Below are 14,271 nucleotides of genomic sequence, written 5' to 3' on the forward strand. Positions count from 1 at the left end.
ATCTTTAATTTGATATTTGTAGAACAGCTGATTAATATGCCTTGCTACACAAATGTGAAAAATATTTGCATTATTTACATTATGGGAAATCGTAGCCTTGATACATTAACACATCTGGTTAGCAACTTTTATCAAATTCAATTGACTGTTTTCTGCTTTCGGTTTCTGATATTTTGAGGAACCGATATTTGTGCACATTTGTATAGGTTTGAGATTTGCTGTTCATAGACAGAAATGATAAAATGGAAAATTTATAAACAAAAAAGGTGAAAAGTATATTAATGCTAATTTTTTTTGGACAATAAAAAATATGTATAAACAAACTCCTCTGATATGTCTTCTTTAACTTAATTTTTTTGCCTTTTTTCTTTGGTAGAGAATTTTCGCCTGCGCCTTTGATTTCGATTGATGGCTGATGAGGCTAAACACAATTACTATCTACTACAAAACCACTATACGGAATTTTCTAAGCATTTGATAGGCGCTTGCAAAAAATTTTACTTGACCATTACACTTGACTTTTGTCGTGGCGTACCACAGGGTAGTATTTCGGTCCATTATTTTCCATTTTGCTTTGGCTGAACTTCAAGCTCAACTTGTTAAACTTTACTCATCATTTTCAAAATGGCATTAAAGCACTAAAACAATTGAAAAGTTGGCAGATATTGAGTTAAGGAGAAAATAATATTCGTAAATGCGTATAAAATCTGATTTTTATAATGCGGCTGCCTAAAGATCTGGCTAAATTCGGTGCGCACCAACTACTGAGGAAATAACACGTGACCGCCGGCGACCGAATTTGTTGTTCTCGGCATCTGGCAGCTCTGTAATTCCAAGATTGTTTCATCCGACGGCGCTGTTGTAACCGTAATTGCATTAGATGTAAACTATTTCTCTATTTTTTGCTCAGAAAACCGTTACCAGCATTCTCAGAAAACCGCCCGACGATACAATTGCATATGTACCACCAATGGTACAAGCCATCCAATGGGACAGGTCCCATTGTACCACTAGTGGTACATGCCGGCGGGAACTTGTTAATGCATGAAGATCAAAGAGTTAAATCCGCGTTGCTAAAATACTGCTCACGCTATATTTCCAGATGTTAGAAATAAACAAACTACAAACCATCAAATATTGGGTATGGGAATAAGTTTCTGTCCTTTTTTAGCCGAAGTTACGAATTATTTAAGGGGGGGGTAGGGTCACAAAATCGAAATTTTTTTTCTTCACTCATCTTATAGTAAATCATTTCAAGAATGTTGTGTCAAAATTTTAAGTGGATCGGAGCAGAACTCTCAAAGTTATAGCCTTTGTAGGCACTCTACCTCGAATGCGGAGCATCGATAATTTCTCAGAGTCATTTTTTCAAACGCGTTTTTCCCGAAACGACTTCTTAAAAGTCGGTGCCAATCACAACTCCGAAACTATTCAACCGATTCTTTTCAAATTTGGCACACGTTTTCTAAATCAAAAATACCTCCCCCCTACACTGTTTATTTTTATTGTTTTTTTTTAAAGGTTGTTTTTCACTTACAAATATGGCGAAATTTTTCGCCAAAAATGCTCGTTTTACGTTTTTTTGCCACCAAAACTACAAAAATGAAAAAAAAAAAATTTATTAATGTAGGGGGGAGCATTACGTCATACTTTAACTGAAAAATTCGACTTTTTTAGTTTCAGATGATTCTACGACGAATGCCGATTGGCACCGCAGAGCACCTCTCGAAAAACATATCTCCAAAAAAACTCTGTCATGGGCTTATTTGTCAATATTTTATTATTAATATTTTTTAAAAACTTATTGAAAAGATGTACAATAACATGCAACTGATTTTATTAAAGTATCTTAAGCCATATTTCTGTAAAAAATTCAAAAAAAAAAAGTGTTTTTTTTTTTAGCGCTTAATAGATGACACTCTTCTGATCCCACCAAATGCACAACGTTAACTTTGAAGCATGAATATTTTATTTCGCTGTCGATGGACCTGGTTCACTTGGCAGGCACCAACATTTTTGACGCTTTGGGTTATCATAATAGATCCATTTTTCATCGCTAGTGACGACGCGATGCAGAGAACTTTTTCTTTTCTTCTATTCTCTCGATATCCCTCTTTTTAAATCGATGTGACACCCAGTTAGTTATCTGGTTTCTGTACCATTCCCATCGCGTGCAAACATTTACCAACGGTTGATCTGTCAACATCCAACTCTTTAGACATTTCATCAAGGGTTCGACATGCGTCTTCATCCAATAATTGTTTTAGTTAATCGTTCGATCTTTATCACGTCAAAATCGCCACTGTGGAAGCATCGAAACCATTCTTTACAAGTTCTATTTGATGGAGCGTGATTACGATAATTATTGATCAATATACGTCACGTTTTAGCTTCATTTTCCTTTAAAAGGTCATAATGAAGTATGACTTCTCGCAAATGCTGTTTTTTTCAGGACGAAGGTAGACATATTTGACGTCATATAATGTGATCTTTGCGCTTCAAACGAATGTTAACTACTGCGATAGAGATCTCACATATACACCTTCAAATCACCAGTATATTACTAGAGCGAACCAATACCCAATATTTTGTGGGGTGCCTCACACCCTAGAGTCCCTTCCGAAGGTTAAACAAAATTTGACAATCAGAGACAAAATAAATACAAAAAAACAAAAGAAGTAAATCCGCAACTCTGCAGCTTTTATCTATTTAATGTGTCTTAACTTAAGAGGAGCCGGTGGTCAAGAAATTTCAAAAATTCGACTTTTTGTTTTTTTGATATTACGTATCTTAAGAATATACTGTGAAATTTTCATGCGGAAATTTCCAATATTATAGCTTCTACAGCCCATTAACTAGGTAGAGAGCGGTTCGCGCGCTCCTGTACCTCAAACTTTAACTCGAAACGACTTTTTTCGGCCTGATGTCAAAAAAAAAAAATATTCAACCGAATCGTCTGAAATTTTACGGATATCGCCCGTATTAGAATCATATTATTATTTCAATTATTTCGTATTTTTTTTATTTAAAAACTGAAAAAAACACGATTTTTAGAGTGTCAAATTAAAGCCGCGCCATTTTGTCAAATTTTTTCTTGTTTTATTCTAGTGCGAGACATAGCTACAGACATTTTTTTTGTTTCCTTGTTCACTCCTCTCGGTAGCATAGGACCTCGACAAGACTCTTCCATCGTACACGGTTCTATACTGCTGTTTTTGCACCGTCCCATGAGATGTCGGCATCTGCTAGTTCGCGCCGCATCGACCTTCGTTTTTTGGTCGACCTCTGCTCCCTTGCGGGTTCCAGTCCAGTGCCATTCGCGTGATGCTATCTGGTGGTCTTCTAAGCAAGTGACCTATCCATCGCCACTTTCTGCGTTTGATTTGCCCATCCTTAACTACAGTCATACTGATTAATAATTTTTTTGGTTTTTGTGTTTCAGATAAATAAGAAAGAGCCAAAATGGACAACACCGTCCAGGTCCAATTTTGGGAGGGTCAACGTCAGCGCCATTTTTAAAATAATTTTTTTTTTTTTTTTTAATTTTTGTATATAAAAGAAGTTAAATAAAAAGCCTAAAAATTTAAATATCGTTTTTAATTTTTTTATTGTAAAAAAAAAATCCTAAAAATACCATACATTTTCGAGCTGTAGACCACCGGGACCTCTTAATCTAATATTTAAAGTTTGCATGCAATTTGTGTAATCTTAAATTCAGTTCAATGCCATACTTTTCACGAATTTGTGTTCACAAATACGAAAATTCAGTCCAGATAAATGCACCAGGGTATTCAGTAAAAATATATTCCCAATGCACACGAATGGCGGTGTTAATTCCCCCGCAAAAGCCTCTGTTATATTGAATTACAACAAAGAAAATGTGCCATTAGCAATTGCAACTGTCTTTCGTTTTCGGCCTTGAATCGACAACATGAGTTTCACTTTCTTAAAATTTGTGGGTGTAATTTTAAAAACCCTAAGTTCCACGTAGAACGTAAACAATTATCTTGCCATGATGCATCATTTTTTTCAATGAGTAAACAACAAATGCAACTTCGGCTACTTTTAATCGATTTTAATTATTACTTCGGAAACAAAACAAGTGCATGCGATTAGTAGTATTTTTTATAGTGCTGGTTAATATATTTATACTACAGGTGCAAGTTCTCTTAGCCTAGACCAGGCGTCGGCAACCTGCGGCTCATGAGTCACATGTGGTTTTGCGGTTGATGTGAAGCAGCGGCTCTTTAGTTTCATACGCAAATTTTATTCATTTTATCAAAAAAAAAAAACAAAATTTAAAATCTTTCTGAATCGATTCACAATGATTAAGGGAGGGGTCTAGGGTTTGACTTTCAAAAAATCGATTTTTTGGAAATAGCTTTTTCTTATAGTAAATCATCTCAAAAATATTGTCCCAAAATTTCAGCTCAATCGGAGCAAAACTTTTGGAGTTATAGACGTTTTTGTCCCCACTCCTCTGCGACAGCTGCGAGCGTTTGGAACGGAGCGTTTTTTTCAAACGCGTTTTTCTCGAAACCACTTTTTCAAAGTCGGTGACTATTAGAACTTCAACAATATTTAACCGATCCTTTTCAAATTTGGTATACAACTTCTATATATAAAATACCTCCCCCCCACTGAGAGATTTTTCACTTTTTTGTTTTACATTAAGGGCGGTTTCCACTTATACAGCGAAAAAATCAGTGAAAATCGCACTTTTTGAAAAAAAAAAAAATCGGAGCCAGTGGGGGGGAGGTTTTGGTGATAATTTAACCAAATAATTCTGTTTTTTTTTATTTCAGGTGATTCTACAGCTAGATACGATAGTCACCGCAAATCACCTTTTGGAAAAGGCGTTTTCGGAAAAGTTACCTCACCGGCTTATTTCCTGATATTTTCTTACAAAAATTTAGTACAATATTGTTGAAATGATGCTTTATAATGTACAAAAAGTTTAAATACATTTGCACTATTCATATCTCTAAAGCAAAGTCTCAAAAATTCATTAAAAAAAATGCTCAAACCCTAGAACCCTCCCTTAAACACCGATTCCATCTCTCAGACACTTGTATTCAGGGTTGGGCGTTTACAACATTTTTTGGATTGTTTGTAAACCGCATATGTGACACTTTTATATATTAAAAGTTATGATGTTTAGAAAAGCGTATATTTTTATTCATATGTAATACCTATGTAAGAACTTGTGCATACCTATAACATTTTTAAAACTTTGTTCAGTTAAATCAGTAATTTTCTTTTTTAAATTACTTCATTATAAACTACATTCAACGTCAAGTTTTCGTTATTGCCCATTTGAACGCGTATATTTTCCCAGGATCTAACCCGGCTTAACGCAGCATAAAGTTGGCCGTGGGCAAAGCAATCCTACTTTAAATGAAGCCCCACCCTTGATTATGTTTGCCCCTGGGCCTTATTTATTGTTATGGCGAAGGCTATTATAATTGGAAATTGGCGGCGCTTCAACGTAAAAGGAAGTGTGGTTTCGCTCGGCTGCAAATTTGTACGAGGCAATAGAAATCGCCTTCCCTGAGCCTCTCCGCATAACACTTCCGCGTGCAAGCTATTCGGATGCATTTCTTTTATGACAAGTCGTGTGCCATTCGCCAATCCTTCTGCTGGGCTTAAATTGCGAATCAACATTATCACTGTTCCAATTTTCAATTGAAGCTTATGCGGCGGAGTTCCACTAAAATTAAGGGAGTGTAAAAATTCCACCTGATCTTGTGAATCTTGTGAAACAATCGTATCAGCGCTGAGATATGTGCGCTCTTGACCAGGTAGCATATCGACTATACTCGAGTTTATGATGGCACATTGATCATTTTTTGGACATAATATGGCTCGGTCTTATAAATTATCAATTTCTATTATTCCATTATTTGGTTGGAAAACCCAGTCAATGAGGTTTCCGTTTTTTAAAAGAATTTGATCAGGAATTTGTACTCTTGATGCATTGTCTTGTCCTTCGCCGTGTCCTATGCGCAAAAGAAAATTACAATAGTCGGGTTCTTGACTACGCATATTGATTGTGAGCTTAAATGATTTAAAAAATTTCCACAAAGAGCAACGTTTTAAACAATTATCAACTATGCCAGTTCGCGTACTTCTCGGTACCACAGGCAAAACTTGCCTAAAGTCTCCACCCAGAATAATAATTTTCCCACCAAAAGGTGTCTCATTTTGGTGAATATCGCGCAAAAGACGATCTACCATCCCAAATAATAGCATTGTAAACAATTGTAAATAATGTAAACAATTGTAAACGTTTACCAGCATATGTCTAGAACTATATACGAACGACGTATTGAGCAAGCGCTTAATGTCTACTCTCTAGCAGCTTATTATTTGTATCCATATCATGACCGAAACAAGTTAGATCCTAATAAAACTGCAAAAGTAACGGATTTCCTTTTTAATACTATGAGTGGAGAAGCTTTGCAGCAGTTTGACCCATTTCTGAACAGAAGATCCTACTTCGGCGTATTACAGACAAAAAACTTGAGCGAAGATGCCTGTTTATATCGGAGAATGGCATCGATTAAATATCCACATCTGGCAGAAACAGCTTTGAAATTAATCAATATACCCACCTCTTCAGCGCAAATTGAACGCTTATTTTCGAATTGGAATTTTATTCATTCAGATTTGAGGAGCAGACTCTCGTTTGCAAGGTCCAAAAAGCTACTTTTTATTTATTATCAAATGAAAATTGACCAAATCAATGAAGAATCGGACAGTGAAAATTAATAAAAATATTAAAATACTAAATATTAAAGCGTATTTTTTTATTATTTTTATTACAAGCTTGGAAAACTGTTTGAAAAATAGTGAAAATGCTTAATTAGTAATAGATTGTTTCTGACTCATAAAAAAAAGCAAAAAAAATGAATTGTTTACGTAAACAATTAGCTTGTAAACAATTACATTGTTTACATGTAAACAATTGCTGTAAACAATGTAAACAGTTTACAAGCCCAACCCTGCTTGTATTCGTTGACTCAGAAAAATCGGCACTGCAGTTGCTACAAAACAATATATTATATTAACTTGATATTGCACGAGCATTTGACTATGAGAAACTGTTCAAAGTGGTTGCCGCGTTTGCTCACTGTTACCGAAAAACAAGAACGTGCCGAGCAGTGTTTGGCCATGTTTAAACGTAATAAACCCAAATTTTTGCGTCGATACGTCGTCACTACACTCCGGAATTAAAACGATCGTCATCTAAGTTGACAGCAACGGGTGAACCTCGTCCAAAACGTCCAAAGGCACAACAATCGGCTGGAAAGGTTATGGCCTCGGTATTTTGGAATGCGCGTAGTGTAATATTCATCGACTATCTTGAGAAGGGCGATACCATCAGCAGTGAACATTATAAAGCTTTATCGGAGCGTTTTAAGGCCGAAATTGCAAAGAAACGTCCGCATATGGCAAAGAAAAAGATTCTGTTTCATCAAGACAACGCACCGTGTCACAAGCCAACCAAAACAATAGCAAAACTACATAAATTGAACTTCGACTGGCTGTTCGCTGACTTAAGGGGTTAAGTGGGTTTCAAAAGCTCAAAATAGGTACATTTTTATGAATTTTTTTTTATTTAATCAACAGAATATTTCATTCCATCAATTTAACACATAAAAGATACATATTTTATAAGTAGTTTGTGAAATTTTCATTGAAAAATTTTGAAAATTAAGGCGTGGACACGTCGTCTCCTATGACCCCTCAAAAAAAAGTTCTCTCGGCGTAGTCAGGATAACTCATGACAGATTCATCTGAAATTCAAAAACAAAAAATTTTCTGTTAGTAGATGTTTCAAACTCGTGCTTGGACGAAGGAAAAAAAAAACAAAAATTACATTTTTGGCGGCGTTGAAAACAAAAAACCCTTATTTTGAGTAGAATTTGCACCCTTCATGCCCTTGAAAAATTACTTGGAATAGAAAAAAAAAAAATCCTTCGTTCAAGCACGAGATAATATAATTCCAAAGCTGTGCGCAAAATTTGAACAAAATCGCTTCATAACTTTTCGAGAAATCGTGTCCACCGATTTAAAAAATCGAGTTTTGAGATAAACGCGTTTAAAAACGAAACGCTGCACTGACATGGCCTGATGGGCGGAACATCTGAAGGGTCTATCTCGTAGAATTTTACTCGGATCAATTTGAAATTTTAGGAGAATATTTTAAACATATTATACTATTTAATAAGACAAAAAAAAAATAAATCGATTTTTTGAAATTTTGAAACCCACCTAACCCCTTAAAAAAATACTCGGTGGCGAAGAGGTTATCGCTGAAACGGAGGTCTATTTTGAGGCAAAAGATAAATTGTTATGCAAAAATTTAATTGCGTTATTCTTGATGGAAACTACGTTGATGAATAACGCTAATTTTGAACAAAAAAAAAAAGAAAGCATTTTCTTTGTTAGGCCCGGGACTTTTCAGCCCAGGTATTAAATGTTTTATTCTTTTAATTTTTTAATTTAAATAATAAGTATAAGTAATTATAAAACAATAGTAATTATATAATTTTTTGTGAAAAACACTACTTATAATTACTATATAAGTAAATGAATAAATAGATTCGTTTTTTTTTTGGTGGAACAATTTTATTTATGCGAGTACTACTTATTGTTGGCAAGATGTCGTGGTTCTTTAAAAACTTTGAAATTTTGTAAATTTTAATTTTTACTCTTCCGACTTAAAAGTTTGCCGACCGCTGGCCTAGACCATATTTATGTAGGTATTTTAAATAAATATATTTCTTCTTTTATAAATTTTTCTATTGTAATTTTTTCTGGTCTCCGAATAAAAGGAGAGAATTTTTGCTTTATTAACTAATTCTTCATTGAACTTGGCGTCAATAGTGTACAATTCCTTTTCCGATTCGGACTACTTATCTACATAAACGTGACATCTCAAGCGTCCGCCATTCATATAGTCAAGATTTCCAGCTGGGTAATTGAAGTGGGTAATTGTAGATTTTCTATTATGTAAATGAAATTCTTCAAAAGTTTACAACAAACTTTATAACCAAAACAAATGCTCTAATGACTTAATTATGTCTATTGATATGCATACCACACATACATATATAAATAAACATAATTCAGCACACATACTTGCACGCATCCTCTTCAGAAATCCTGTGCAATTGCGTGTGTATAAAAATTGCCAACCATTGGAATTTCTAACGTTTTATAGGAAACGCCGAAATGTTGTATCGCCCGCGACTATCGAATGGCAAGTACATTTCACTCTCTTGGCCGATAGCTGCCTATCGCTTGTTGAACAATATTTGTTGGCCACTTCGTGATGACGCAAATCTGCTGGAATGGCTATTCGACCGCTTCTGTTGGGTGCTGTGCTTCATCATATTCATACAACACAACGATGCCGAGCTGCGTTACATGATTGTTAATAAAAATAATTTGGATCTAATGCTAATATGTGGGCCGACTTATCTGATTTTGATTGAGATACATATTCGTGCGTTTCAGTTGGGCTTAAATAAGGAAGGATTCAAGCGTTTCCTACAAAGATTTTATGCTGAAATCTACATAGACAAGTGGGTAAAAATCTACATGTGCCATAAGTATTATATTATGTAATGTATGTGTGAAGAGTATATAGTATACAGTGGTTTCATAAGTATAGCACAGATCACTTAGTGGTCAGTTTTGGCAATTTATTGGTTTCTTATTTCATTTTAATAACTTTTGTATGGAAATATTTTATTTTTGTGGGTTAAAGATCGCGTTGATTATTAAAATGTTTTTTTTTCCTCCGGTTTTGTGCATTTTCTTCATAACAATAGCTCGAAATTTTTTTATATTGAGGAAACACTGGCAACAAGAAAAAAAGAATTGTCAAAAGTCAATGCGATTTTTGAGCCACTTGAAATTTGCACTTTATTATGCAAAATTTCATGGACTGCATTATCGAATTTCTTTTTTGAAAATTCCGATTAAAAAGTTTGAGATTTTAATGAAAATTTGTTGAACTTTTTTTAGTTTGCAGAATGTTTGAAACTTGGATTTATTTGGTTTTAATAGGAGAATAAACTATCATCATCATACGCTTTACAGTTTTTGGCAGACCATAGTTTCCGCAGCTACATTCCTCTCTTTAACACATGGGCTGAAAAGTTCCGGGCCTAACAAAGGAAACACGTTTTTTTTTGTTCAAGATTAGCTTTACTCATCAACGTAATTTCCATCAAGGATAACGTAATAGATCCAGCGCCGCTAACATTTCAATACCACTTTTGTATCATAGAACGATTTATCTTTTGCTTCAAAATAGACCTCCGTTTCAGCGATAACCTCTTCGCCACCGAGTATTTTTTTAAGTCAGCGAACAGCCAGTAGTCGGTGGGAACCGAATCTGGCGAATATGGTGAATGTGGAAGCAATTTGGGGATCAATTCATGTAGTTTTGATTTTCTTGTGATACGGTGCGTTGTCTTAATGAACAGAATCTTCTTCTTTGCCATATGCGGACGTTTCTTTGCAATTTCGGCCTTAAAACGCTCCAATAACGCTTTATAATATTCACTGCTGATGGTATTGCCCTTCTCAAGATATATACATATATATATATAATTGGCGCATACACCCTTTTTGTGTGTTTGGCCGAGCTCCTCTTCCTATTTGTGGTGTGCGTCTTGATGTTATCCCACAAATGGAGGGACCTACAGTTTCAAGCCGACTCCGAATGGCAAATATTATATTTGTATGAGGTTTTATTTTCATAGCAGAAATACATGCGGAGGTTTGCCATTGCCTGCCGAGGGGCAACTGCTATTAGAAAAAATTATTTCACCTACGTTCTCTCTGTGAATTCCGAATGGTAGTCACGCACCAACCCATTCGGCTACGGCGGCCGCCGACTCAAGATAGTCGATGAATATTACACCACGCACATTCCAAAATACCGAGGACCTTTCCAGCCGATTGTTGTGCATTTGGACGCTTTGGACGAGGTTCACCAGTTGCTGTCCACTCAGATGACGATCGTTTTGAATCCGGAGTGAAGTGATGGATCCCTGTTTCATCTATTGTCCCATATCGACGCAAAAATTCCGGCCGAAATGTTTAAATATGGCCAACACTGCTTGGCACGTTCTTGTTTTTGAGCAAACGCGGCTCCCACTTTGAACAGAGCTTTCTCATAGTCAAATGCTCACAACTTCATTTTTCGATCATTCAAAGCGATTTTGTGGATTTTCTTGATATTTGATATACAGCCACTGCGTTGTGCATCATTGGCGTCTCTACGACCACGTTTGAAGTCAGTAAACCATCGTTTTATTGTTGTTTCTGATGGAGCGAAGTTCCCAAAATACTTTGCAATGGCTTCCTTTGCTACAATGGTATTTTTTCCCATCAAGAAGCAGTATAAAACTGAAAAACGAAATTCTTTTTGATCAACTCTCTAGAAAATGACAAAAGTAGCGTCGGTCTTAACACAATAACTCACGAACTAATGAATAGAATATCATTAAATTTTAACAGCTGCCTTTTTAAGTTTAGTACTAACTGAAAAAGAGGTTAATGCAATAAAGCTAGTGCCATCTTTGTGTGTCATCAAGGTCTTTTGTGTCCTCTACTCATCACAGTACCTCATCCAGACTCAGTTCCCTTATTAAACTCAGGATAGAGCTGGGTTGGATTGAGCCTATGTAAACCTCCTCTGGCTGCAATTGGCCAAGATGTCTCATCCTTCTTCGCGTTATAGCGCTGCATTCCAGGAGAAGGTACATTGGAGTCTCGTGAAATTGGTCACAGAAGCGACAAGAGTCCGTAGACCAAATCTCGATCATGTGCAGATGGCTTCTAAGTCTGCAGCGGCCTGCGAGAGTGCCCGTGAGCATCCTCAGTTTATCTTTGGGATTTGAACTCACATGACGATAGACCCATGAGTGCCGCTTGACTGTCACTCAGAATGGCAATTCGCTCATTCTTAACATTTCTGTCTAAGTTTATCTCTGCACATAGACAAATGTCATACATCTCCGCTCGGAAGCTGCTTGGAAAACTTTCCTTTGGCACAGAGCGCTTTGTTCAGGAGTCGTAAATTCCAGCGCCTATGCCTTCTGGGGTCTTCGAGCCATTTGTGTACCAGTGTTGGGTACAATCCAGGAGTTTTTTTTCAAATGCAGGTCGACTCCAGTTTAGCTTATTATTCAGTTCAATTTTGAACTTCTTTTCAAATTTGATCACCTTAGTGATATCGTTTCTAAGTATCTGAGTAAGTGGAAGTGGGATTAAAATCAATAAATGCCTATGCTATAGTTATGAAACGTACTGTATATGCAATATACACTGCTGTCATTGCCGCGCTGATACTCGTTTTGCCGTTCATGTTTTGTCTTTGACAGGCCTACTCATCCCAAACACCATGCGAAAATACAGCAACGTTTGCGTCCCATCTGGTTTTATTCCGCTTTATATTTTACCACTTTGTTTTCCTATGTTATCATACCGTTAACAAATTTTTTGAATGATATCAAGGCGCCACTTTACAAAATGTATTATCCTTTCGACATCACACCCTATCCTATATATATCGCCGTTATACTTTCGAATATTTGGGTTGGCTACACTGTGATCTCAATGATTGTTGGTGAGGATAATATAATCTCCGAAGTGCTGCTACATTTAAATGGACGTTTCGTGTTGTTACAACAAAAATTGCAAGAAGATACAGAGCGTTTGCTGCACGAGGCGGATGGTAAAAATATTGCCGACGAGCTTAGTCGCCATATTGTTGAGGCTACGCGCGAGAATGTGCGCTTGTATAAATTCTGTGAAGATTTGGAGCGTGAATTCTCATTTCGTATTTTCATCAATTTATCCTTTAGTGCTGCGCTGTTATGTGTGTTGGGCTTCAAGGTGTTTACGGTGGGTAGTAAAAAAAGTTCACGAACCGTGTAAAATACTCCTATTTCATTTTTCGTTTATTAAATTTAGAATCCGATGGGCAGTTTTGGTTTCATATTATGGATCTGTGCAAAAATATTGGAAATGTTATTGATTGGCCAGTTGGGTTCAACGTTGATTGCTACGGTAAGTTATACTGTGAAGTGAGATTTTAACTAAATCGAACCCCGTATTCCATCAGACTAATCAAATAAGTTCCGCTTTTTACGAATCCAATTGGGAGCGGGTCATACAAAAGTCCACCGATTCGTATGCAAATGTGCGTCTCATGAAGTTGCTGCTTTTGGCAATTGGCACCAGCCAGAAACCATTTGTTTTGACTGGTTTCAAATATTTTAGTGTTTCTTTGACGGCTGTATTGAAGGTAAGTAATGTGAGTGATAAAGAAGTTATGCTCATTTATAAAGCTTTAAATTTATTTCTTAACAGATATTACAAGGAGCTGGTTCATATTTCACGTTTTTGACTTCAATGCGTTAAGAAATATAGAAGCATTGTAATTTATAAAAATATTATATTCACTCTACAATTTTTTTAAAAGCAATATTGAGCACATTCACACGTATTTTTAGAAGTAAAGAGCCGTCAAAAGTGACGCCTGGATGTTAGTAGTGAACTGGGCTGGGCATTTTGCACTACCACTAAGTTACGCTACCACTAATTTTTTAGTGGTAATGAAAATAAGGGTTTAATTTTGAGCGAAAAAAGCGAATTTTGTAGAATTTTTTCTGAGAACACTTTTAACTTTATTATTTCAATTTATTATGTCCTCTTTTAACTGTATTTTAAGACTTAGTATTAGTAAAAATATTTATTTGGAACGGAGCTACAGCTGATCTACCGGAGCTCCTCTCAAAAAAAAAAAAAACGTTTTACGGTGATCACTATTTCTCTGAACTGGATCTTCTGAAATTAAAAAACCAAACAGATTACGTTAAAGTAATGTTAAATCGAGTAATTAATCGAAGGAAAAGCAAAATAAATATTTTTGTCAAAAGGGCGATTTCTCACAAAAAAAAAAATAGATTTTTGACCAAAATTTCTTAAATTGTTTAAAAAAAGACAAGCATTTATCGGTGCGAAAAAATCTTCGATTAATTACTAAAAAATATATTTAAGAAGAAGAAGAAGAAGTGTGAAAATTTGAGACTAATCGGTTTAGCCCTTTTCGAGTAATGTTGGTCACCGACTTTGAAAACACCATTTTGAGAAAAACGCGTTTCAAGTTTTCCTTGTACTTTCAAGCACTCCGAAACGCCTTTTCAAATTCGTAACTTCGAAAATATTCACCGGAACGATATT

General features: G+C 35.7%; 1 protein-coding gene across 1 annotated transcript; it reads left to right on the forward strand.

Moving 5' to 3' along the window:
* The first annotated feature begins 9,240 nt into the window (after window positions 1-9,240).
* LOC129249393 (odorant receptor 74a) lies at window positions 9,241-13,449 on the forward strand. The gene is made up of 5 exons (XM_054889193.1): window positions 9,241-9,593; window positions 12,408-12,930; window positions 13,000-13,095; window positions 13,151-13,333; window positions 13,399-13,449. Exons 1-5 carry the CDS (start codon window positions 9,241-9,243, stop codon window positions 13,447-13,449), a joined length of 1,206 nt encoding a protein of 401 aa, XP_054745168.1.
* The last annotated feature ends 822 nt before the right edge of the window (window positions 13,450-14,271 follow it).

The sequence above is a fragment of the Anastrepha obliqua genome, chromosome 5 (genome assembly GCF_027943255.1).
Source record: "Anastrepha obliqua isolate idAnaObli1 chromosome 5, idAnaObli1_1.0, whole genome shotgun sequence".
In the NCBI taxonomy this organism is placed as follows: Eukaryota; Metazoa; Arthropoda; class Insecta; order Diptera; family Tephritidae; genus Anastrepha; species Anastrepha obliqua.

Bases quoted from the DNA above. Each gene is read 5' to 3' on its own strand.
- LOC129249393 (XM_054889193.1), top strand. From the start codon at position 9,241: ATGTTGTATCGCCCGCGACTATCGAATGGCAAGTACATTTCACTCTCT. The intron at 12,931-12,999 runs GTGGGTAGTAAA...TATTAAATTTAG, and splicing joins TGGGCTTCAAGGTGTTTACG to AATCCGATGGGCAGTTTTGG. The intron at 13,334-13,398 runs GTAAGTAATGTG...ATTTCTTAACAG, and splicing joins CTTTGACGGCTGTATTGAAG to ATATTACAAGGAGCTGGTTC.